General features: G+C 48.6%; 1 protein-coding gene across 2 annotated transcripts in view; it reads left to right on the plus strand.

The window, feature by feature from the left end:
- DNAH10 (dynein axonemal heavy chain 10) overlaps positions 1 to 27,022 on the plus strand; it is a 2,445,728-nt gene that overhangs the window by 2,407,184 nt on the left and 11,522 nt on the right. For both annotated transcript variants that reach the window (XM_078667623.1, XM_078667624.1), the window contains 3 exons: positions 24,743 to 24,874; positions 25,011 to 25,222; positions 25,314 to 25,481. In XM_078667623.1, coding sequence (XP_078523749.1) covers positions 24,743 to 24,874; positions 25,011 to 25,222; positions 25,314 to 25,481 — 512 coding nt within the window. The remainder of the gene's footprint in view (positions 1 to 24,742; positions 24,875 to 25,010; positions 25,223 to 25,313; positions 25,482 to 27,022) is intronic.

Below are 27,022 nucleotides of genomic sequence, written 5' to 3' on the forward strand. Positions count from 1 at the left end.
CCGGAGTGTTGAACGTTCGTGCAGACAGTCTCAGTCGGCAGTTCTCTGCCGACCACGAGTGGAGGCTTCACCCGGAGGTGGTTCACGACATCTTTCAGATGTGGGGAACTCCTCGGGTGGACCTGTTCGCCACTTACGAGAATGCGCACTGCCTGTCGTTCTGCAGTCTCCAGTATCCGATGCAAGGAGCCTTGGGGGACGCGTTTCAGTTGAGTTGGAGAGGTCAACTCTTTTACGCGTTTCCTCCCATACCCTTGATTCCTCAGGTTCTGAGGAAGATTCGCCAAGACCGGGCCCAAGTCATATTGGTTGCCCCGGACTGGCCAAGAAGGGTGTGGTATACAGATCTTCACCACCTCTCCTCTCACCTGCCGCTCCATCTCCCTCTCAGGGCAGACCTCCTCTCTCAGATGGAGGGGCAGGTTCTACACCCCCACCTCCAGACATTGCACCTTCATGCCTGGAGATTGAACGGGGCAACCTGAATTCCTTTTCCCTCCCACCTGACGTTGTGGATGTCATCTTGTCAGCCAGGCGTGACTCCACTAAGCCCATCTATTCTTATAGATGGTCGAAATTTGTCACGTGGTGTGGGGAAAGGTCTATTGACCCTTTGAAAGCCCATTTGTCTAATGTTCTCCAGTTTGCCCTTTCTCTGGCGCAGCAGGGGCTTGCGGTTGCCACGGTGAAGGGTTACCTTTCAGCGCTGTCGGCATTTCTCTGTTTGCCTGACCAGCCTTCTTTTTTTAAGTCTCCTGTGGTTTTAAGGTTTTTGAAGGGTCTCATTAATAAGTTCCCTCCTTCTCCTTTTATTGTGCTTCAGTGGGATTTAAATCTTGTATTGACCTTTTTGATGGGTGCTCCCTTTGAGCCTCTTCATATATGTCCCATGAGGTTTCTTACCCTTAAGACAGTCTTCCTAGTTGCAATAACCTCGGCAAGGAGGGTTAGTGAGCTTCAAGCTCTTAGTTCTAAGCCCCCATTCCTGACCATTCATGCTGAACGAATGGTTCTTAGGACCAGGGCTGCTTTTCTGCCTAGGTGGTAACTCCTTTCCATCTGGGACAGTCCATTACCCTCCCTACCTTCTATCCTCCCCCTCACCCTTCTAAGGAGGAAGAGAGACTGCACCATCTGGACCCTAAGAGGGCGGTGTTCTTTTACTTGGACAGATCCAAGGACTTTCGTTTGGAAGACCAGCTCTTCGTTGGATTTGCTGACTGCAAGAAAGGAAGAGCGGTCCATAAAAGAACTTTATCGAGATGGATCGTCCTCTGCATAAAGATCTGCTACTCTTTGGCCGGTAAGGAACCACCAGAGGGTATAAGGGCTCATTCTACAAGAGCTAAGTCTTCATCCTCTGCATTGGCTAGAGGTGTACCTGTGGAGGACATTTGTAGGGCGGCAACTTGGTCTTCCCTCCACACTTTCGCGAAGCATTACTGCTTGGATACCGGAGTGAGGAGGGACGGTCATTTTGCACGCTCTGTCCTTCAGGATTTCCTGGTCTAGAAGAGTGGACACCCTCCTCCGGGAGTGGGGACTGCTGTGGGACTCTATTCACAAGGTGAGGAATCCACACGGCAGATGTATCTATCAGAAGAACAAGTTACTTACCTTCGGTAACGCTTTTACTGGTAGATACAATATCTGCCTGTGGATTCCTCACTGACCCACCCGCCTCCCCGTTGTCCACTCTTCTATGCCGGAGTTACTGTAATGTAATGTATATATATTTTGTTGTCAAGGAAATGTTCCAATTGCTTTCCTGCTTTTGCTTAACACTGTGTGTTTTGCCTTGAGTATTGTGTACTATGTATACTTGTATATTTCTACTGTCATTGGTCCGTCCGTGTGCCTCGATGGCACGGAAAAAAGGGCGGAACTGATGTCATCACGCCGGCGTGGGCCTATTATAGGCGTCGGTGACGTCAGCGGAGTCGCGAGCGAGGTCGTGTCTCTATGACGTCAGTAGTCCACGTCGGCGCGAGGCTACGAAAAAAAAAAAGAATTTCCGAATGTTGCTGACGCAAGGGGATATTCACAAAGTGAGGAATCCACAGGCAGATATTGTATCTACCAGAAAAAGCGTTACCGAAGGTAAGTAACTTGTTCTTCCGGGCTACAAGGCTGATCCAGAGAAATGGTTCCTCAGCCGTTTTCCGGCCTCCTTCGACAGTTTTTGTCAGTTGGAACAGTGTGCCTTTTTTCAAGTCTTCAGGCTTTAAGGCTTGTTGGTCCTGACCGCATTTCATGTGTATGTGGTGTTTGGGAGAACACCATGGCTCCAAAGATTGCAGCTCCAGCCAGAAGCTGAAGCCGAAGGTGCTCAAGAAATGCTGAATGAAACTCTTGGCAGCGTGGCTGACACGGTCTTCGGACACTTCATGTTGGCCTTGGTTGTCTACTTCTCATTCAGAGGTATGGGGCTGTTCCAGGAGCAGGAGCCATTCAATGAGACATTGTTCTCATCAACGTCTAAAGGTAAGCATAGGTTGTTGAAGTCGCGGCAAGCCTCAACTTCACTGTGTGGGGACTCCGTCCATCATGGCTTCTCATGCTCCCCGATTGAGGAGCCCCGACATGACTCTGCCCACGCCTCCCCGTCTTACCGGGAGCTGTGGCCCAAATGAGAGAATACTATAATTCTCTGCATCTCATCTTTGGGCCTCCTACTACTTCCCTTGTAGTGCCGTCGGGGCCCATGGAGGATAGAGGAACCACGCCGGTGGATTTACCCTTGGTGTCAGTTGTGCCATCTGAGTCGTTGAGTCAGTACAGGTCGGAGTCAGCAGACTCCTCTTAAGCGCCAGTGCACAGCCCTTCCAGGTTTCCACCTTAGGCATCTATTCTTTTTTTTTCATTCCCTTTTTATTAAACAGTTGTGATGGTACAATAAACTCTCACGGGCACACATACTTGCAAAGAGACACAGATATGGAAATTGCATAGCTATTCATACTACATCACAATACATTATATCGTTAAATAGTAAGAGCAGCGATATCCGGAACATGTTTGCGTAATTCCACTGTAGGGGAAATACAAAGTCTGCCTCTGGAGACATTCCACTTTCAGCATCTATTCTTGATCAATCAACTCCAGCATTGAAGTTGGCAGCACCAATCTGAGCCATATATCCTTCTCTCGGTGTCGCCTTCTCCGCGTTGAGTTCAAAGTCGATGGAGCCAACTTGACGAAATGAGATAACATGGAGGAGTCTGGGCTATTACAGCCTATTACGGATAATATTCCACCTCTTGTAGAGGAGAGTTGGCTTTCTGCACTTAGTGAGGCTAGTGGGCTGGAGTCTTCCCCAGCCTCAGGACTTCTGTCTCCCCCTAGTCTTGCTACTGAGGCGAGTTCCTCTTTTGCAGATATGTTAAGGAGAGTGGCTATGGTTTTTAAATGATCTCTTCCTATGGTGGAGAAGTCCACTGATTGATATCCTTTATCATGGTCAGACAGGGGTGAAGCCTGTTCTTCCGAGGGGCGTGGCTAGCCAGCCAAGATGGAGGTTGCAGCCCGATAGAGCTCTGGATCCTCCCGGGGGACCTTACCCTGATGGCGCGGGTGTAGCATCGCCTGCCCCTGAAAGCGGTCCCATGTTGGCAGAGCAGTGAGGGGCCTGCTGCTGAGCTCTGCAGGCCAAGACCGGGAGGCCTCGTGGAGGCGAGGACTGTGACTCATGGAGCTGCCTTCGGGGGACGGGGGACGGCGAGCGGTGCTCCTGGTGTGCGGCCACCCCCGAGGACTGACCGGAGAGAGTGCCGGTGGAACCAAGGCTGCCCGTTGCCCGAGACTGCTCGGCTGCCAGAGGAGGGACCCGCGCGGCTGCGGGATTGCCTGCATGGTGCCTGACCCGGACGTGAGACGGAGCTCGGGCTGACTCGGCGACCGCCATTGCAGGTAGGCCTGAATACGCTAGGTGTGTGGCGGACTTTGCGGAAGCCGGTGAGGGAGTGAGCCGGAACGCTGACACTCGGCAGGAGGCCGGTGGACGTATTGCGGTGCCACCTCCGGAGCCGGGACCTTCACTACTGTTGGGGCGCTGATAGACAGGGCCTGCGGGAGTTCGCCGAGAGGCGGGTGCTGGTGCACGCCCTGTGCTGCTCCTGGCGGGCTGAGGGCTATGTGGACCTGAGGATTTGGAGGTGGCTGGCCTGGGTGGAGGGGGGGGCCGCGTGGTCCCAGGGGACTTGGCTGTGAGGACAGGTGGGGGCCCGGTGCTGCACTGAAAACGTCACGCGGCCTCTGGGACCACCTGAGGCCTGGGGGGACCTGACCTCCCTAGACATATTGCGAGAGTGCGGAACTGGGGATAGGGAGCCTGGAACATACAACGTTGCCTGTATTGATACCTGGCTTGCCGGCGAAGTGGTTGTTGGCCTGGCTGTCTGCGCTGCCCACCTGGTCTGGTCCCTTGCAACTACTTGTGGCCTGCTCACACCCTCTGGGAGACCGTGCAGCCCGGGAACTGACCGCTGCAGGCGTACCTAGACGCATTTGTGGGAAAAACCCCTGTGAACTCAACATGACGAGTGGAGGTGCTCCCTGAAGGGGCTCCCCTTGCATACCATCCTAGGCGGCCCCTGCTTCCCCTACCTCCTCCCCTTATGTGCCGCTTTGAGGATGTAGCTGGGCACCGAGGCCCCATCAGAGAAGGGAACGAGAGCTGAGTTGCGTGATGTCTCCCCCCTTCCCCCCTTTTTTTTCCATCTCCCCCCCCCCCGACCTTTGCTATGGAGACTTCGGCCCATGCATACCCTCCTGTGTGATGTCCTTAACCTGACCACCATGATGGCCGGAGGAACATCTGCCCTACCCTAGGGACTACCTTGCTGGCAGTCACGTTGTGCCACACCCTTTGAGAGCAGGACGACCCTTCGTCTCAACTGAAAGGTTGCAGTACCCCCGGGGTGAGCGCGGGGAGGTCTCGACGTCATGGGGCAAAACCGGGCAAAAGGACAGGAGAGCCGAGGTGGCTCCGAAACCCCTGGCACCACGACAGACACAGCAAGTGCACGCTCCTCACTGGGGGCTGCCTCGACTGGTCACATGGGGGAACAGCCCCTGGACAAACTGGATCTCATCCTTCAAGAAATAAGGGACTCTAGGTCGGCGATGGAGCTACAATTGGGTGCTCTCACAACTAGCCCGACTCTCCTAAAAGCTGATCACGGCAAGTCTCACCTTGGCGGACCTCAAACCTACAGTAGCGGAACACTCCTCCTCATTGCAGCAACTCCAACAACAGGTCACGACACTGCTGGATCAGGTGGAAGATGTGGAAGGAAGAAACCGACGCAACAATATATGCGTCATAGGCCTGCCGGAGCGCTGTGAGGGGAATCGCGCTACTGATTTTATGGAACACTGGTTTAAGGACAACGTGGCACCTGAGGGGCTCTCGTCATACTTGTGTGTAGAACGGGCGCACAGAATCCCGACCGGTCAGCCCAAACCCGGACTACCGCCCCGTCTGCTGATTGTGAAGATCCTTAACTACCGAGATAGGGATACTCTGTTACAGAAAGCTTGCGAGAAATACTTTGTGTCCTTATATCCAGATTACACAACGATGGTCCAAAGACAAGGTTCCTCATACCAAGCTGTGAAGAAAAAATTACAGACTGCCCAGCTCAAGTACACACTCTTGTATCCTGCCCGACTGAAGGTCCTACATGAGAAAAAAACTCATTTCTTTGAAAGTCCTTCTGATGTCGAAGAATGGATGGAGGTGATGTGCATAGGGTCGAGCCAGGCCAACACTCTGGGAAGGTCCACGCAGTGTTCGGATGGCGGCTTGGGCGGGCTGCTCGCTGATCCCCGACAACCAGTGGGAGTGGTGAAAACTCCGGCCCCTCGCGAGAACAACAGAGGAGGGACCAGGAGGAGGCGCTTGAGGTGGCTGGTGCCTTTCGTGAGGACGCACATAAAATTGTAACTGACTCGGAGGATAGCACATTACACTCAGACTCCGAACATAGCGCAATCCTGTTTCCCACCATCACGCCTAGAGCAGCGGGTGACATGCTGGATAATTGATTATAAACTTTGAACTACTGAGTGCAGAATATATGATTGTGGTTCCTGATATCCTTTTTGATGTAATGATTGATATTGCTATTGATGTTTTATCCTGTGGCTGCACTGTTTGGGTGGTACGGGATGTATTTTCTGGGTAGCACACCGAGTGTTGAGATTCAGGATTGTGATCCTGCTTTGAAATGACCTGCATTGAACTAAGAGATCCCTAGTCCCTCAGGGTTACCCGCTGAATTGTGTCCGCAATATCTCTCCCTTTCACATTTATGTCTTTAGCTTTACCCCGGGATGGAGTACCGTTGAGCCTTCGGGTGTCGATGTTTGGCTGCACTATGGCATCTCAAACGACTGGCCACCTCCTTTTTAGCGTATGCACCGTTATCTGGTTCTTATGTTTGACACACCACAGTTGGGCCCAGCGCAGGTCTAATGCTGTGCCAAGTTTAGTTATAGTTCTAGGGTACGGGGACTCCTGGTCAGATCTACCTATGTACTTAACACGGGAGGGGATGGTACATTACGTCTGGGAAGATGGTGAGAACAGCTGAGACCGAGGGGTCCTATAATTACCTTACGTGGAATGTGCAGGGACAGGGAGAAATTCAAAAACGCTATCAAATTAATTTGTTTCTCCTTAGACAACACATACACATTGCGTTTCTCCAAGAATCCCATCTCACTGATTCAGAATTGCAGAAGATGCGGAAGAAATGGAGAGGCCATATTTATTCTACCACTTTTTCGGCCTTCGCTAGGTGGGCTACTATCTGGGTACGTCATGGGACCCCATTTGTTGAGCTTGAGCACCAGGTGGACGACCAAAGTAGATATATTTTAGTGAAGGGCACTCTGGATGGATCTCTGGTAGTCCTGGGAAGCATATATGCTCTAAACTTTGAACAAGACCGGTTTCTGTACAGACTGGGTACGGTGTTGACGTAGTGGGTCGGGATTCCTTGGGTACTTGGAGGGGACTGGAACGCAGTCTTGGACTTAGGACTAGATAGATCACATCCTCCACTTCAGGCCTCTGGGGCGACTAAACTGACCGACCAATTCGCCTCTTGGGTGGACGGGTGGACATTATCTGATGCATGGCGTAGCCTCTATCCTACCCATAAGGAATATTCCTTTTACTCCCCACTACACAACCTTCATACTAGGATCGACTGATTCTTATGTTCCAATTCTATAGTCACTAGAGTGGACGGATCGGAATATCTAGCCAAGACCTTTTCCGATCACTAGCATGGCTGTGCCCGGGGATCAGTGATTTCTGGATAAAGATTTTTGAAGAAATTAGCACGGTTACAGAAGTTGTCATTCCCCCAGACCCTATGATAGCATTATTGGGTTACACCAAAAAGCTGCAGAGAGCGATCCGTATGAGGATGGTAGATATGGGCTTTTTGATTGCGCGCAGAGTAGTAGCATGCTGCTGGATGAGAGGCCCAAAGCCGACACCTAAAAGATGGGCCCACGACATGCTGTATTGCTGCACACAATCCGAGAATTATAGTGAACTCCCCCCCCCCCTACCAGCAGGCCCAAGAACTTCTGGGGGCTCTACCACACTTATCTGGCGACTCGGGCTGATAGCACCGACGCAGCAGAACATCAGGGGTCCTAGAGGGCTGGACACTGTACTTGACACGCCTAGAAATTTGAACGTTTTTTCTGAAAGTGGGTCCTGATGCTGTAAGCCTAGACACCAGTGTTTTCGGGCATCGCCAGCATAACACGAGTATGCGCAAATATGTACCTACATCGCCGCCTGCCCTACTTAATGGGTTGTTGGCTAAATGGCTGTGTAATCATTGGTAACTGTGAGGACGGATGTCTGAAGTTCATGGGATGTACTGCACAATTGGAGGGTGGGGGAGGGGGGTATGTTGTTGATACTGTACCCTTTATCTGAAAGCTCCATAAATAAAATAAAAAAATTAGAAAAAAGACCTTTTCCGATCACAGACCCCTGAAACTCACACTTCTCTGGGGTAGGGTGCCGACCCCGGTACCCACCTGGAGACTCAACCCTCCCTTTCACTCCCTTTCTCCCTTTCGCTCATCACTATCTAACACTATCACTGAGTACTTACGGGAAAATTGGAACACCGCCTCCATGGATCTGATAGAATGGGACGCCCTGAAGGTGGTGGTCAGAGGGGCAACGATAGGACAATTAGTGGGGGCCAGACAGAAGGTACATCGGAAACTTTGCGACGTGGAAAACCGACTGAAAGTACTGGAACGGGAGGTAGCCCTTGACCCTCAGAGGAGTGGGGAACTACAGACAGCTCATATAGACCATGCTGAAACGTTAGAAACACTTCGGACGATAGATTATAGGGAATATCTACGTCGAAAACACACTGACGCTGATAGATCTAGCACACTGCTTGCTCAACTAGTGAGGGATCAACCAGACCCACCGAACACAACCAGCATCCGTACCCTGACGGGCACTTTGGTCAATACACAGGCGAAAATAAATACGGCGTTCCATGATCACCTTCAGACACTCAAAGCGCCATCCATACCAGTAGACAATGTATTGATGGAAGAGTTCTTACAAGGACTCCCCTTCCCGGTACTGACAGACGATACAAAGAAGGACATTGACGGCCCCATTACCCAGCATGAGATACGGGCAGCGATCAAAAGTCTAAACCGTAATAAAACACCTGGCATGGACGGTCTTCCTGTAGAGTTCTACCTAACCTACTCGGAAATCCTAGTGCAAGTACTGGAGACAGTTTATAAGGTAGCATTCGACACTGGCCACCTACCGGACCCCACCATGCAAGCGCTGTTACATCTATCCTTAAACCTGGTCGAGACGGGCTAGAAATGACCAACTATAGACCTCTCTCTTTGCTCTCAACCGAATATAAGATTCTTAATAAAGATCTTGCCATTCGTATACAATCCCACCTTCCTACACTCATACACCAGGATCAATGTGGGTTCCTCCCGGGTTGCAGCATGTCGCTGAATACTCGTAGACTACGCTCTGTAATGACGGCTACTCCACGCGAGCTTCCCCGAGCGGGTTGTATAGCGCTCAACCTTAAACAAGCATTCCTTATCCTGGGTATTTATGTTTGAGTCCTTGAAGCGATTTGGCTTCCCGGTTAACTTTCTGAAGTAGGTTTGTTTACTATATACATTCCCCACAGCTAGGGCTCGCACTGGCCGATATATCTCGGAACATTACGTGGTACACAGAGGTACGAGGCAGGGTTGCCCCTTGTCCCCTTTATTGTTCGTGTTGGCTCTTGAACCCCTGGCCCTGGCCCTCCGGAGCACAGCGGGCCACATGGGCATCCCTATAGACGGGACGCAACACCTGATATCTGTCTACGCGGATGATATCTTATTGTATCTACGTGACTTGACAGCGGATCACACCTCGCTCTTCGCCATATTTGATAAGTTCGAGCTTCTCTCAGGTCTAGCAATAAACCCTGCAAAGTCGGTTAAGTTCTTCTTCCGGGAGGCTCCACATCTTACCCACATATGATTTGGCACATACCCAATTCCAGTAGCCCCTACCACCTTTGAATACTTGGGTATGCAGGTGTATAGAACACCAGAGGACCAGATAGACGGCAATATCCAACGTGCCCCAACACGACTCCGAAGTAGTGTAGGGTTCTGGACCTCTCTCCCTCTCTCAGTAATGGGTAGAATTGCTATCTCGAAAATAGTTATGCTCCCTCGCCTACTATATTATTTTGTGAACTTACCGGTGATCCTTCCTCAAACCATATTTAATACGCTGAACACTATCTTGATCAACCTTATCTGGGGCACCGGACGGAGACGGATTAGCCTCCGGAAACTTCAACTTGGGACGATGTCGGGTGGTTTTGTGGTCCCTGATTTCCAGGGATACTACTATGCCAGCCAACTCCAGTGGCTTTCTTATTGGACTGCGGATAGGAATGTACATGAGAACGGCTTCACTACAGAGCGACTTGACCGTGGGGAACTCCATTCTTTACTGTTGCCCAAGGCCCGGATACCCCCGGACTGTCCCTCTTACTACGAACCGCCTTACTTTGTTAGGGGAAAGCCATTTCTTATACGTCTGCAGTGCCGCCCTACGCAGCGAACATTCCTCTATTAGGCACCCCTACACCGCACGGTAGACTCACACAACATAGGCTCCGGAACTGGGTGGATAGTGGGATAGAGGATGTGGGAGCCTGTTTTGGAGACAAAGCCTTGCTGGACCACGAATCCTTCATGCAGATTACTGGTGCTCCCCCACGCCTTTATCTGTTACACGCTACAGTAACACATTATATTAGGACCACATGGGCACCACAAAGGCTCAAACCCACACAATACAAACTTGTACACCTATTATATTACATGGGACCTGGGGGACACCTTGTGCGGTGGTTGTACACTGGGATAAGGGTACATGCAGCGATTCCACTCACGACCCTTAGAACGCGCTCGGCAGAGGACTCCTGCACTGAACGGATGGACAAGGCATGGAAGACCGTACTGGAGCATCCCAAAAGGGTGTCACGCAATGCTAGGTTCAAATTCATCCAAGCAATGGTGCTCCATAGATCATATCTCACCCCATAGAAAATACATCGTATGTTTCCGGACTCCCCCCATTGCTGCCCTCGTTGCAGAGGGGATGAAGCAGACTTTATACACATGCTGTGGTCTTGCCCACGACTGCAGAATTACTGGACCGAGGTTCGCCGAGTGCTCACTACTGTGACACAGGTGCCGGTCCCTGGCGAAGCCCTATCTTGCCTTGTAGGATTACGTAGACGGCCAGGGAAACAGAAAGTCAAGCTGAAATTTCTGGACCTTGCGCTCATTTTAGCAATCAGGGTCATAACGATGAGATGGAAATCCCCCAGGTCCCCCGAAGTTGTTACTTGGCAGACAGACTTGGTACAGTGGGGACGGGCGGAGGGAGCGGCCCTCCGGAGGGAGGAGAGACTACGGAAACAGCCCATAGCTCCGGAATGGGAAGCCATGCTGATCGATCTAGAAATGCTCGATTTAGTCTCACCACAAGTAGCGGTGTCCCAATAACACGCACAAACCTGCAGGTCCTTATCGGTGTAGGGCCCTTTTAGCGAAAAGTAGGTGGATGGTTTCTGTTACATATACCATATAGCCTGACGGCCCCCGGAGCCTCCCCAGGAGTAGTAGAACTACTGGTAACTGAATGACCAGGAGTGGGTTAGGGAGGGTTTGGGTTGGGGGGTTTCCTTTGGTTTTTTGGATTGTTATATAAAATAGAAATTATTACATCTTTAGTCAAACTGTATTGAAACACCCTTCAAACGATATGTAAAACCACACCTATGATGCTCCGTTTACCATTTGACAATTTCCCTTTTACACATGAGATATGGATATGATTGCTGTGAAATGGGGGGATAGAAATCAAAAAGACCGTTCATACTGCATGTACCTCTTGATATCTCTGTCGAATTTGCAGTTGATAATAAAGAGTGTTAAAAAAAAAGCCTGTTCTCCCATATAGTGAGGCCCTGTATAACATATTGTTAGTTACTTGGGCTAAGCCTGTCTAAGAGGTTCATGCTATATCTCGCAGGCACTTGCCTGTTCCTGGAGATCTAGCTTGTCTCCTCAAGCATCCTACCTCTCATAGTTTGGTAGCTCAGGTGGCTTCAGCCTCACAAGATATTGATCCTCTACCTAGTGTTCCATCGACTAGAGACTCCAGGAGGCAAGATTTGTGTGGAAGGCTTATTTTTTCCTCAAATAGTTCAGCTTTAAGGTCCACTGACATGTGTTCTTGGGTGTTTTTCTCACGCTTTGTGGGATTCTTTGCAGACTATGTTGCCATCACTTTCAGATGGCCTCTGTTCTAATATGGAACAGTTGATTCTGGATGACCAGCAGGCAGCTAAGCTGATTAATAGATGTGGGATGGGCACTACTGATTCAGTGGTTGGCCATGGCATCCTCTGTGGCGCTATGTCGTTGTGCCTGGTAAAGTACCTCAGGCTTTTCAGAGGCTGCCCAAGCTGCTTTGGTCGATATGCCCTTTGATGGCACCCATCTTTTTGGTGCCCAGGTCGACTCAGCTTTATGGCATTTCCATGATAGAATGAGTGAAACAGAGTCCTAATTTTCATTTTCTAATTATATACCTCTTTGATTCTTTCTCTATACTAGAGTTGTAATGGAGATATTAATCTTGTGGTTCTTACATGGCTGGCCATATTATGGCAGTGCCATGGTGGTATAAGTTCAACCTGTTGGTGACACCTGATGTGGTGTTCCTGCGGTTAGCAGATATTATTGTTTCATTGCTGTCTTATGTAGTACAAGGATACCTATTGCATAGGGGTGTCCCCTCCCATTTTTCCTCTGATGATGGGCTTCATGCTCAGGAGGTCACTTGCTTGTGATCTTTCTTCTGGTTAGGAAGTTTATGTCTCTTGCTTCTTTGGAAGCAGTTCGGTATGCTGGTATGCATTACTTTTTATTTTATTTATCTCTTAAAGACACATCTTGTTTATGCCCTATGGCAGATCTTTTATACAGAGAGTATGCTTATTATTTACACCTACTTTGAATTTTCATTTTAGAGCAATTTTGGGTCTAATTTGACCAAGGTTTTCACTAGGCCATTCTTGTTTGATAGGTCCTTCATTTGACTGCAGTCCTTTTTGCTGGTTTAGGCGAGGTGCACTTTGCTGTGAATGCAGGTGGTGCATGGATTGCTTTTGCTTTAGGTGATTTTGGCAAAGGTTATGCTACCCTATGAGGGGGGTTATGCCAACTTTACCACATTGTACATTTGTTGCCTGCGCATGGGATGTTGCCCCTTGATATAGGATTCTCTTTCTTGGAGGAGTTACATATGGCAGGTTCCGGGGGTCTATTTTGTATTTTTCCTAATTATTATATTACTAATGCTTACCTCCATTTATGGAGGTTCTATGGTTTCCTGCATTTGTTCTAAGAACACGGTTGTTATGTGTACACTGCTTATAATGTTATCTGGATTGCAGTGTCAGACTATTTTAACCCTAGGGCTCAGCTTTTATGGCCAGGTCCACCATTTTCTGGGAGGATTTTTTCTGTTCTTAAGAGAATGTTCACTTCTATGGTTCTTCTCTTCCTTAATAACATCTTTGATATGCTAGTGTGGTTACACTTTTCCTAATAAGCAATTGCTTTTTTCGTGACTTACAGTCTTATAAGGTTTCAGATTTTAAGCGTATGGGCTGTTGCTTTTTCTATTCTTAACGTCAGATTTACAGTCAGATTTTGGTTCTGTCTGGTATACCATGCAGTCAAATGTTCCAACTACTGGATACCTCTTTTTGAGAATACCATGGGTTGGGCTGTACTTCATTTTGACCTGTGGGGCCAAGTGTGGTCGTAAGTGTTTGCTGTTGGTGAAGTTAATTTTTCCTGTGTTTTCTCTTAGGCTCTGGGTAGTAACAGTCTCTCCGGTACTTTTGGGCAGGCAGCATTATCTTAATGCTAAGTCACCCAGGGTGTGTTATTGAAGGGGTGATCTTCCCTTCTTTTGGTTCTATTTCAATTTTCTGTTGTGTAGATATCATGGGCTAGTTTTTTTGTTCTATATGGGTATTTGGTGTATATACAGGTGTAAAGTATCTGTGTTGTGCATATTTAGATATAGCTCTGATATATGCAATAAGGCAGGATATGTATTATATTTTTTCAATTCTTACTATTAGTTGAAGCTTGCTTCTCTCTTCACTGTAAGTTTTATCTGTGACTGTATGTCATACCTTGTAGATATATGTCTACATATAAATATGTATTATGAGTATGGATATATATATATGTATATAGAGCACGGACTATAAAGATCTGGGCATCTTTTTATCATTATTAACGACAGATTCATATCTGTATAATTGCCATCTTTCCGTCTTTATGGTTTCTGTGTGTTATGGGACCCTTGTAGTCGTCATTTTATCTAATGATGTTTTCTTCAAGGATGGATTTTCATCATTTTTTGTACTTGGTTTGGTCTTTCCAGCTTTACCTTGAATGCGTTTGTTCATTTAGGCTCCAATGTGGATTAGTCCTGGAAGCTCTCTTTTCTGGATTTCATAAGAGATGTCCTTTTGAATACTTCCTTACTGTGCAGAGAACAGTCGTTTACAGGGCATAGAGTATTGCCGTTGGCCTTTCTAGTCCATAGGCTCATTTTACCCTTGAGGTCAGGTACTACTGTCCTACTGTTCTTCTAACACAGTATTTTTCAGCTGCCTTTGGGGCATGTTTTTATATGCCTGTAGGGTTGTTCTATTTTCATTGCCTGTGGTCCCTGCCAGTTTTTATATGGATCTCATGCTCTTTTTCACCTAATTCCTATGTACATCTGGTCTATTGTTAATATCGCCAGTCTGGTTCTCTTTGAGAACTTTTGTAGGATTTGTGTGCAGACCCTCCTCCAGGTGGGTATAGCTATGGTATTTAATTCAAAAGTTAAGGAATCTGCAGCTAGATGTCTCTACCAGATGAACAAGGTACTTACCTTTGGTAATGTATTATCTGGTGGAGGCATGGTCTAGCCGCAGTTTCCTTAATGCCCTGGCCATCCTCCCCACTTTGTGAACGACCTATAGTGCAAGGGTTATACCCTTTTTCAGCACTGGTTTTATACACCAGTGATCACTGTTTCATGTAGTTGTGTGATTCAACTAACAATTTGGTCTTACCTTATCGATCTTGATGGGAAAACTCTATATCACATGTATGTGCCGGGGGGGTGGGGTGAGGCGGAGTTTAGTTGATGAAAAATTGAAACGACATTACAATTGTAATAATATTTCTTGTCACTGGGGAGGCACAATGCTACATAACGTAAACGGAAAAAGTAGTTCTGTTGTTGATAAGATGATGTTGATACCGTGCTATATCCTGTAATACCGAAATGACGGAATGAATATAAGAGTAATGGTGACCTTGCTGTGATAATAAACATATTTTTTTTTAAAAACCTTATCGATCTTGACTTGGTATTACCGTACCATTCATTTCTGTTTTCTAGTTATTGTTTCAAAGATACATTGATCTTTTTTGGCACACTTCCACAGCCAGTTTTAATCGTGACTCCGTGTTTTGGCGCGAAAGGTTTCACAGAAGAAACTGACGTCACAACCAGAGTCAGCATCATCACGGTGCACAGAGGTACTGCTGAAAAAATGTCCAGATCCAGTCTGACGCTTAGGGAGAACGCAGAAGTTAAGGAATCTGTGGCTAGACTATGTCTCTACCAAATAATGCGTTACCTAAGGTAAGGAACTTGTTCGGCGGGTGTTCTCCTTTCTATCAGCCTTTGAAGTAAGGCCTGCATTTTTCTGACCAGTGGATCCTTCAGATAATAGAAAGGGGTTATACCATACCCTTCCTTCAGGCTCTGCCGTGATGTCCTCCCTGCCAAAAGATCACCTTCCCCTCTTGCAGCTAAAGGTGGCAGCACTTCTTCTGAAACAAGCTGTGGAGTAAATGCTAGACCAGTAGACTGGACAAGCATGCTGCTCCAGATTCGTCCTTGTTCCCAAGAAGGATGGCAGTTGGTCTATGTCCGATCCTAGATCTCAGGGTCCTGAATTTTTCCTAAGGAAGGAGAAGTTGAGGATGCTGACCCTAGCTCAGGTCTTGCTGGCATTGGAATGGGAGACTAGATGGTGTCTTTTGACCTGCAGGATGCGTATTTTCACATTGCAATCCTGAAATCTCACCAGAAGTATTTATGCTTTGTGGTAGGCTTTACCTATCACTAAAATGCAGTAGTTCTGTTTGACTTGACATCCCCATCTCAGGTCTTCATCAAAGTGATGGCGGGTGTTTTGGACCATCTCAGAGGGTTGGCTTTTCCCATCTATCCGTTCCTGGATGTCTGGCTACTCAAAAACAAGTCAACAGGGATGTTGACACATCATGTGCAATTGACAGTCTTGTTAATGTTTAACCTGGGCTTTTTAATCAAGAAGCACAAATCCCACCTGGCGTCCTCCCAGTGTCTCCTGATACTACCCTCCTCCCTGCCGTCCCTCCTTCTCAGAGGATCCGTGACAACCAGTGGATAGTTCCATCTTTTCCCAAAGATGCACAGGGCCCAGGTGCACAGGGCCCAGTCCTGATAGTCGTACATCTGCTAAGTCTGGCTTACACCTGCTAGGTCTGGCTGGCTTCCTATATACTACTGGTAATGCATGTGCATTGATATATGACGGTTTTACAGTGGTACCTCTGTGTGCAGTGGGTCTAACATGCGCCTTCTGCTGGATGTAGTCCAGGAGATCTTTGCCATGTGGGGCACTCCTCTGATAGATTTGTTTGCCTCCTTGGAAAATGCAGAGTTGCAACAGTTCTGCACCCTCCACTATCCGTTCACAGAAGCCTTGTGGGGTGTGCTTCAGTTAAAGGGGAACGTTTGGCTGTACTATGTGTTTCCCCAGCACCCACGATTCCTCGAGTTCTGAAGAAGATTTACCAAGACTAGGCCAAAGTTATACTAATTCTCCGGGACTGGTAAAGGTGGTTGGGGTAAGGAGAGCATCTGCACTTTTCCGTATACCCCCCGTTCAGATTGCTATTCAGACCGGAGCTCCTCTCCGAGTCAGGGGGGCTGTGCTGCATCCCAATCTCCGAGGCCTCCGTCTTCATGCCTGGAAATTGAGTATTTAAGCTGTTTTCAGCTGCCACCAAAGAAGGTTGAGGTCATTCTATCAGTTCATTGCCCCTCCACAAAATCTGCATATTGTGGGAGGTGGAACAGTTTTGTAGCAGGGTGTGCAGACAACAATGCTGACCCTTTGAAAGCCTGGTTATCGCATGTTCCTTCCATGGTTGACGTCATTCTGTCAGCTCATCACCCCTCCATAAAATCTGTTTATTCTGCAAGGTGGAACAGTCTTGCTGCAGAGTGTGTAGACAACAATGTGGATCCTTTGAAAGCCTGGTTGTTGCAGGTTCTTCAGTTCGCACTCTCCCTAGCTTGAAGAAAGTGTCCGGTGGGCACTGAAAAGGAATACTTGGCTATGTTTTCAGCATTCCTCTGCCTCCCAGATCAACCTTCTTTGTTCAAGTACCCGATTGTGATGGGGTGCCTTAAGGAGCTTACCAACCTATATACTCCAACTTCTTTTGTTATGGGCCAGCGTTATCTTAATCTTGTTTCAAACTTTTTGATGGGTTTACAAATTGAGACGCTTAGTTAAGGTGATTTTTTTTGTTGTGGAAAATTTTAATGGGATTTATACACTTCCAGAAAAACACAGTACAATACAATCGTAGCACAGTACAATGCGATTGTATTGTACTGTGTTTTTCTGGAAGTGTATAAATCCCATAAAAAATTTACGTATCTCAAATAATTGTAGGTTTAGTGATGAACACTCAGAACTGTCACTGTATAAATTGTTCACAACTGAAATCTTGCGTTAATACGCTTAGTACTGTATTGGGACATAAGCAGGTAATTCTCAGGAAAGGAGATCATAACATGGTAACTCTTAACTTATCCCACCCACCTCCCCCCTGGGTCACGTAAAGAAAACCTCCTCCTCAAACCATGCAGCACAGGTCAGATTACATATCTGAACAGATATTTCGACACTGTTCTCAGACTGAGAGTGCCCGGTGGCCGCACCTCCTCATCTCATCTGTCTCAGTCAATGTGTAGTTCCCCCGACATTTGTGAGGTGAGGGATCCCCATGATCATAGTGTACCAGGCCCTCACATCCTCTTCTAGCTTTTCATCCCTTCGAACACGCCTCACTCGAATTAGCTCTGCCGTCGCCATTCCCGTAATTTCCTGGCCCAATTTTTCACCTTGGGGGGCACCATACTCATCCAACTAATCGCAATCCTTCTTTTAGCCAACACCAGTCCCAACTGGAGGAACTTACATGTAAGTTTTTTCCCTTTAGGTCTAGGGAGAAGACCCAGCAACACCTCCTAATGGATTGCGGTAGTGTCCACCCCATCACCTGTCATAAGCGCTCCAGTATCGATCACCAGAAGAGACTTAGCTGTGGACAATGCCATATCATGTGCATGAACTGGGCCTCATTATAACCAGATTTGGGACAACTAGCAGGGCGGTCTGGGTATATTTTGTGATGTACACTTGGAGTCAGATAGGTTGGATGGACAATATTGAATTGGGTAATTTTAAATCTGGTTTTGGAACTAATTTGCTTAACCCCTTCATGCACCCTTTTCCATTCCGAGTCCGTTAGAGGTTCTTCCAGTACCCCGTCCCACTTAGCTTGAATCAGGAGCAGGTGTGAGGCAAGGTCTTCCCTTAATGCCCTGTAAATGTGAGATACCAGCCTATGGCCCCCCGCCAAGGTCACAAGAGCCTGAAGCGTGGCGGTAATGGGCGGGTCCTCCGGGAATGCAGGCCACACCTCTTGTGCCACCGCTGAGATTTTTGCGCCTTGAAGCTATTGCCCCCTACCCAGCTCAAACATTGATTCTGCCTCCTCCCTATTGAGGAACTTCTGTCCCGAGTACAAATATCCCATCATGCGACAGCCTCCCTCCGTCCATCTGGTAATAGACATTGTTTGACTTACTTGTTCAAACAGAACCACTGCACGTAGCTTGGCCTCCAGGGCATAGGGCGCTCGTTTCACCGCAGTTTTTATTGCGGTTTCCCAAATTACAGCCATGTGTCTGATGATATATGGGAGGCCCTCGGGCACCCGGGATCCCAACATAAGGAGGTCCGGAAGATGGGTTCCCCCTTGCGTACCCTCCAACAGTCTACTCTCCCAATTGTTGTTCTCGTCTAGCCGCTGTACTGCATGTTGTAGCTGTGTCGCCATGTAATAGAAACCCAACCTAGGGACCTCCGGTCCTCCCTTTTCCCATGTCCTCTGTAGTGTATCCAGCTTCACCCTTTTCTTTTGGACCCCCATAACAGGTCAACCAATAGACGGTCCAGCAGGTGGAAATACGCCTGCGGAATACGGTAGAGGGAATTCTGCATAGTATATAAGCATCACGGAAGAATCACCATTTTTATTAGGGCTACCCGCCGCATCAGGGACAAGGGCAGATCTTGCAGGAACTCGATTGATTCGCGGATACCCTCCACACATTTCCCCATATGGCATTCTAGGTAGGCTTCCTGCGTGTGTACCAGCCTAACCCCAAGGACTTCGTCTCTGACCCAATTCATCCTCACTATGGGTAACTCATCTTCCTCCTTGTCCTCCAGGCTTCCCATATAGTTATGGTTCTTGACCATAGAAGTGTTTATACTAGCGATCACCTCAGTGAGGCAGGCCAGCGAATTGCAGGCTCTGTGGTCCCATCCACCGTATACCTCCTTTTTTCATGACAAGTTGGTGTTGCGAATAAGGGCTGACTTCCTTCCTACGGTGGTGACCTCTTTCCACTTAGGCCAGTCCCTGGCAACCTTCTTTTCCCTGCCCCATTCAACGAAGAAAGAGGAGCAGCTTCACCAGTTGGATTTTAGGTGGACCGTCAGTTTCTAGCTGGCCTGCACAAAGAATATAAGACTGGATGACTAGTCCTTCATTTGTACTGTGGCTCCAGGAAAGGAAAAGCGGTCCAGAAGTGAACAATGTCCAGGTGAATAATTCTCTGTATTAGAAACTGTTGCATTCAAGAAGAAGCTGTCTGAGAGAATCAGAGCTCATTAAACCAGAGCCAAGTCACCTTCTTCCATATCCATCAAAAGAAAAAGTTTTGGTAACAATCTACTAGATTCCTCACCAGTTCCGTCCGCCTCCCTGTTTGATGGATGGGTAAAAGAGAGAGGTTTAGTAAGATCCCAATCTGAGTTAGGTACTGCGATACTTCTTGTTGATTTGTCTCCATCCACTTCTTTGAATGCTTGGAATAAATAACTGCAATTTGACGTTGTTGTGCCAGGGTCGGCGATATATATCTAAGTTGTTGTCCTCTGATGCTGCTTCTGGCGCATATATGAAGCCAGCACCACCTACAAGCACCTAAGGACTTTGAAGTTTCCAGATCTATTCTGACATCTGATGTTATTCTTCAGGTGAGGAATATACAAGTAGATAGAAGATCCATCAGAAAGATCGGTACCTAAGGTTAGTACATTATTCATTGGGGGAATATAAGACAAATTGAGAAATTTAACAACAATATATACATTGAGAGCAAGTCGTAAATATTCTCAAAAGAAAATCTTACAGGTGCAGTCATCTTCTTCCCTTCAAGAACTGGACGATTTCTGTAGATACCTGGAGGATCTCATGTGCAAATAGTGTATGCCAGAATTTCCATACTGAGCATGACTATCTCACAAATGAGGCTAACATCTTCCTATTGACACCAGCTGATACCAGGCGAGGTCGCCCCCACACACCCCTGCTACTGCCTCCTCAGCTGTGCCCTTTTGTGCCATTTGCTGCCTTCGTGTTAATTACTCGTTTTCATTCTCTTTGCTGCCTCTCGTTTTTATTTCTCTTGTTCTTTACTCTCTTTGCCCTCTGCTGCCTTCGTTTTTATTTTCTCTCGTTTTTTACTCTCTTGCCCTTTGCTGCCTCGTTTTTACTTACTCGTTTTTATTCCCTCTGCGTTTTTTTCCCCACAGGGCGACCCAGCCGCCGCTGAGCCGTCCTCTGCCCTCCTTCCCGCCGCTGCCTCCCTGCGGCCCCGCCCCCCCCTGCCCATTCGCCGCCCCGCTCCCGCCACCCAGCTGCTCCTCCCTCCCGGATCCTTCTTATGACGCCCATGCATACGCGCAGCGTTGACGCGCAGCGGGCGCGCCGTCTGTGCGCCGAAGGTGCGCCAAAGGCAAGCCCGTCTGCGCCCGTATGCGCCTGGCCCGCGCCCAGCGCCAGGACCCCTGGCCCTCGCCGATGCAACATGACCCGACAGACCTACGACGCCGCCGCCCTCAACGCACTCAACGCCGGTCGGAACCCCGCCTGCTGCCGGGCCACCCCGAAACGCATCCACGGACCCTTCACCTGCCAATCCTGCAAGTTCTCCTGCACCCAGACCTGCACCGCACCCGCCAAGTCAAACACCAGCAGCAACCACCTCAAGTGCATCCTGCTCAACACCCGCTCTGTCCACAGACACGCCGTGGAACTCTGGAACCTCCTCGACACAACATCACCAGACATCGCCTTCCTCACAGAAACCTGGATGAATGTCTCCTCAGCCCCCGACATCGCCATCGCCATCCCGGACGGGTACAAGATCATCAGGAGGGACCGCATCAACCAGACCGGAGGAGGCATCGCCATCGTCCACAAGAAAACCATCCGCATCACGACCGATTCCAAAGACACCTTCGTCACTGCGGAGCACCTCCACTTCCAGATACACACCGACCCAAAGACGACCCTCGGAGGCACCCTCGTCTACAGACCCCCGGGACCACGCACACAATTCAGCGAAGACATCACGGACTTCATCAGCCCGCACGCCCTCCCCTTCGCCAACTACATCCTCCTAGGGGACCTCAACTTCCACCTGGAGAACAACAAGGACCGCAACACCGCCGCCCTGCTGGAAAACCTCGCCAACCTCGGACTCAAGCAACTGGTCAACACCCCCACCCACTACGCCGGCCACACACTTGATCCCGTCTTCTCTTCCAGCCAGCACGTCACCTTCAGCCACGCCACCGGACTCCACTGGACCGACCACAGCTGCGTCCACTTCAGGTTCAGAAGAACCACGACCCACCATCCACCCGCAACAGGCTCCTCATAGGAACTGGAGCAAGATCTCCGCCGACCAGCTCACCACCTCCCTCAGCAAGAGCCCACCCGCCTGCACAACGGACCCCAACGAAGCAGCCCGCAACTTCAAACAGTGGCTGACCACCTGCGCCGACGACCTCGCACCACTGAAGAACCCTCCCAGCAGACCCAGAAGGAAGAAGGCCTCCTGGTTCACCGGCGAACTCCAGGACTCCAAGAAGAACTGCCGCACCCTCGAGAAAGCCTGGCTCCGCGACCGGACCACAGACAACATGACAGCCCTCAAACAAGCCTCCCGCAAGCACCACCAGCTTATCCGCACCACCAAGAAGAAATCACTGAAGGAACGACTGGACAACAACGCCCACGACAGCAAGGAACTCTTCAGCATCGTCAAGGAGTTCTCCAACCCCAGCACCGGCAACAACGACATCACTCCATCACAAGATCTCTGCGACTCTCTCGTCTCGTTCTTCCACCGCAAGATCGCCGACATCCACAACAGCTTCGGCGCATCATCCACGCACCCAACCGCCGAACCAACGCCCCCCACCGCCACCCTCCGCACCTGGACCACGGTGACCACCGAAGACACAGCCCGCACGATGAACACCATCCGCTCCGGATCTCCGACCGACCGCTGCCCCCACCAGGCCTTCAACAAGGCCGACTCCACCATCGCACCCCAACTCCGGAACATCATCAACACCTCCTTCAACACCGCCACCTTCCCGGAGAGCTGGAAGCATGCCGAGCTCAGCGCTCTACTGAAGAAACCAACAGCGGACCCCACCGACCTCAAGAACTTCAGCCCCATCTCGCTCCTCCCTTTTCCTGCGAAAGTCATCGAGAAGATAGTCAACAGACAGCTGGCCGCCTTCCTCGAGACGAACGAATCCCTCGACCCCTCGCAGTCCGGTTTCAGAGCCAATCACAGCACCGCGACCGCAGCCACCGACGACATCCGAGCCCTGCTTGACAACGGGGAAACAGCGTCCCTCATCATCCTGGACCTCTCCGCAGCGTTCGACACTGTCTGCCACCGCACTCTAGTCCAACGCCTCAGCAACATCGGCATCCAAGAGAAGGCACTGGAGTGGATCATCTCATTCCTCGCCGGAAGAACACAGAGAGTTCGCCTTCCCCCGTTTTGATCGGAGGCCACCGAAGTCATCTGCGGCGTACCACAAGGATCTTCGCTCAGCCCCACCCTCTTCAACGTCTACATGAGACCACTTGCAGCCATCGCACGCCAACACAACCTCAACATCATCTCCTACGCCGACGACACCCAGCTGATCCTCTCCCTCACCAGGGACCCCGACACCGCCAGAACCAGCCTACACGAAGGGATGAAAGACGTCGCCGAGTGGATGAAGAACAGCCGCCTCAAACTGAACTCAGACAAGGCGGAAGTCCTCATCCTGGGACCATCGCCTCCGCCTGGGACGACTCCTGGTGGCCTCCCGCCCTGGGCACCGCTCCCAAGCCAACAGACCACGCACGCAACCTGGGCTTCATCCTGGACTCTTCCCTCTCGATGACCAGACAAGTCAACGCCGTCTCCTCATCGTGCTTCAACACCCTACGCATGCTCCGCAAGATCTTCCGATGGATCCCGACCGAAACCAGGAAGACGGTCACCCAGGCTCTCGTCACCAGCTGACTGGACTACGGAAACACCCTCTACGCCGGAACCACAGCCAAACTACAGAGGAGACTCCAAGGCATCCAGAACGCCTCCGCCCGGCTCATCCTGGACATCCCCCGGCGCAGCCACATCTCCGGCCACCTGAGGGACCTGCACTGGCTCCCCATCAACAAGAGGATCACGTTCAGGCTCCTCACCCACGCACACAAGTCTCTCCATGACCTGGGCCTCAAGTACCTCAACGACCGACTGACCTTCTACACGCCCACCCGCCAGCTCCGATCTACTAGCCTCGCCCTTGCCGCCGTACCACGCATCCGAAGAGCCACCGCCGGAGGCAGATCCTTCTCCTACTCGGCGGCCAAGACATGAAACTCCCTCCCCATCCACCTTCGACTGACCCAGGACCTCTCGCCTTCAGGAAACAACTCAAGACCTGGCTGTTCGAGCAGTAGCGGACCCCTTCCCCCAAGCGCCTTGAGACCCCCTGGGTGAGTAGCGCGCTATACAAATGTTATGATTGATTGATTGATTGACCAGTGTACTTTACTGAATACAGTGAAAGGAACGTAGTGTAATTATGAGGCGACCAAAACAGGCTAGTTTACTACTGGGCAAATATTGGTATATAGAGGTCAAGGCATCTTCAGTTATTTCCAAATGACAAGAAGTTCACAAACATTGAATTCTTCAGGCCAAGTCACTGGTAAAGCCCAGTTAACACTATCAGACCCTGGAGATGGGTGTCACTACCCATCACTGCCCCCCATGGATGCCAAGCAATGACATTATCTTCGCCTATCTAATGGAAAATCATCTGTACTCGAATAGAGTATTACGATCTGCATTATCTTCTGGGTAGGCGCATAGTTTAATACCAACCGTTCTTAAAATCACAGGCATCAAAGATTTGTAACCAGGTTCATGCGGATATAATCCAATAGGTCATAGTAACACATTTGTTTCAAGACTTGGGAAAACTGTCTTTGTCTAATTTGACTTGCCACAGTAGTATATAATCAATCGTGAGATCCACATCGGGCTGGGTCACGCGGTGTTCTGGGGGTGTATTGCACCTTTATGTAAGGACTGAACCAAGGTATGGCTGAGTAGGTAATGGGTATCTTGGCAGGATGCCCTAGAGTCCATACTTGTAACAAAGTACATTTAGCCCTAGTGTCACTTGAGGACCACTATGCTAAAATGTCCATTAAAGGTTCTACATTTGCTTTGAGTCAAATACATATTTCTGGTGTAAATCATACTATTTATCAAAGTTTTTTTTTTAACATGTTCATTTAATCTATGTAGATGAAATTGAATCCCTTCCTCTTGCAAATACTCCAGAAGTGTTTGGCCTTCATTCAAATGCTGAGATTGGATACTACACACAGGCAGCTCGAGACATGTGGACTCACCTCCTAGAACTGCAGCCACAAACAGGTAAAGGAAATGTTGTATCATATTATTAATACATAGATTGATTCTGGTATTAATTGTATGGTGGTACCACCAATTAATACTTTTACAAGACATTGACTTAGATTTGTCTAAATATCTGTTATCTCTTTTCCTATAGGTGAAACTGGCACTGGGATCAGTCGAGATGAATACATTGGGCAAGTGGCCAAAGACATAGAGACCAAGTTACCCCCACTATTTGATCTTGATCTGATAAGAAAGAATTTGGGAATAGACATTTCACCTACAACAGTGGTACTGCTGCAGGAACTGGAGCGTTTTAACAAACTTATTGACAGAATGTCAAAATCTCTGGTGGAATTACAAAGGGTATGTGTATTTTTGCTGCTATGCCATTCACGACATTCCGGTTGGTTGTAGTGGCTTCTACTTCATTACTTGTCCCTATAATTACCCATAGGCCCTGGCTGGTGAGGTCGGAATGAGCAATGAGTTGGATGAGGTGTCTCGCGCCCTTTTCAATGGACAGATCCCCAACATCTGGAGGAAGCTGGCGCCTGATACTTTGAAAACACTAGGGAACTGGATGATTCATTTTAACAGGCGGTTCAACCAGTACACGGGATGGGTAAGAGACTGCATCTCCTTCTCAAAAATAACCTTTTGATTCCAAAAGCACAATGAAAAAATAGATAATACTAAAAGAAACTAAACTGCGTCACCAATCTAAAAGATTTAGAGATTTTCCATAATTCCACTGTATTCTAGATGGCAAATATTCATGTTCCATTACAGGTGAATTACACTTGTCATGGGTCCCTGGTTCCCCTACGGCAACTTCATAGCAGACAACCCTGCACAGAGCAGCTGAATATGCAAAAGTACATTTTTCTTTCTCCGCAGGGAAAACAATTTTTTTTTACCGTGGAGGAAATGTTTCCCCTACACCTTCAGCGAATCTGAAAGTGATGCGATCCCATTATTCTGGGATGTTAGGGTCACAGGATTTGTACCTAAAACTTGTATAACTCTTTGATGTGGATTTATGGTGATTAGAACGTGAGGTTGATTTTGAGTGAGGCATGTGTGAGATTTTGAGTTGGTAAAACTATTTCTGGATTTCGTGTCATTGGTACAGTTTCAGTGCAAACTACAAGCATTTGAACTACTTTTTTTTAAAGCTTAGAGTCATTTCAAGGAGAGTTCTAGTGCCATCTGCACGTTTAGGAAGGTTTGGGAGCCTTGGAGATATTTCGTGGACATTTGTAGTAAAGTGAGATATTTCCAAATGGCCATTTTAGTGCTCCCTGTTGTTGCAGATGACGTTTCGAAAAGATTCCAGAATCATTTAATTAGTTAATGAAGCTTAGAGGAAATATGTGCAACTCTTGGGAGATGTGTGTTGACTGGATCAGTTTCAGGAGAATTCGGACAAGTCAAGCAATATGTGAGGATGTAAGGTTTGGGGTCATTTCAACCAGTTGAGATTTTGACCCAATTCCTGTGAGATTTGTGCATTTTACGTCATTTGATGCTGACTTAAGGCCTTTCAGCAATGTAAAAGAAATCTGGGGTTATTTCAAGCCATAGGGAGGAGATTTAGAATTGATGACAGCTATGTTGGTGACATTGGGTTACTAGTGAGAGTAGTCATTTTACACACATTGGTGGCCCTGATGGCAAGGTGGTTAGAGTGAGGAGTATGCAGTATTTATCAAACCTGATAAAATCTAACTCCCTCAGAATATATAGGGTGCAGTAAATAGCACCTGGTCCTAGTTTTTGAGGGATAACATGAAGATTTTGGAGCAGCAACGGATTTTGGTGCTTGCTGCAACAAAATCCGCATGCCACAGAAAAAATTGTATTTTGGTACTTTGTTCAATTCCAGCAGGTTCGAGGAAAAGTGAGGAATTTAAGACACTCGATAGTCACAGAGTGCTGTAAATATCTTAGAACTCAGTACTCCGACCAACTTGAAATCAGCGCATTGGTAGGAGGGTGGTGAGGGATTATTTTGATGAGTACCAAACCTGCAGATAGATGTGCTGCAGTCGCAATCCTTTTTAAAAAATGAAAAATGGGTGAGGTGTACAATGAGATTTTGGATGCTACCACTAAGGGATCAGAAAGAGTCCCTGCACTTCACGAAGGCTTGACCTGCTGGTG

The sequence above is a fragment of the Lissotriton helveticus genome, chromosome 11 (genome assembly GCF_964261635.1).
Source record: "Lissotriton helveticus chromosome 11, aLisHel1.1, whole genome shotgun sequence".
Lineage (NCBI taxonomy): Eukaryota > Metazoa > Chordata > Amphibia > Caudata > Salamandridae > Lissotriton > Lissotriton helveticus.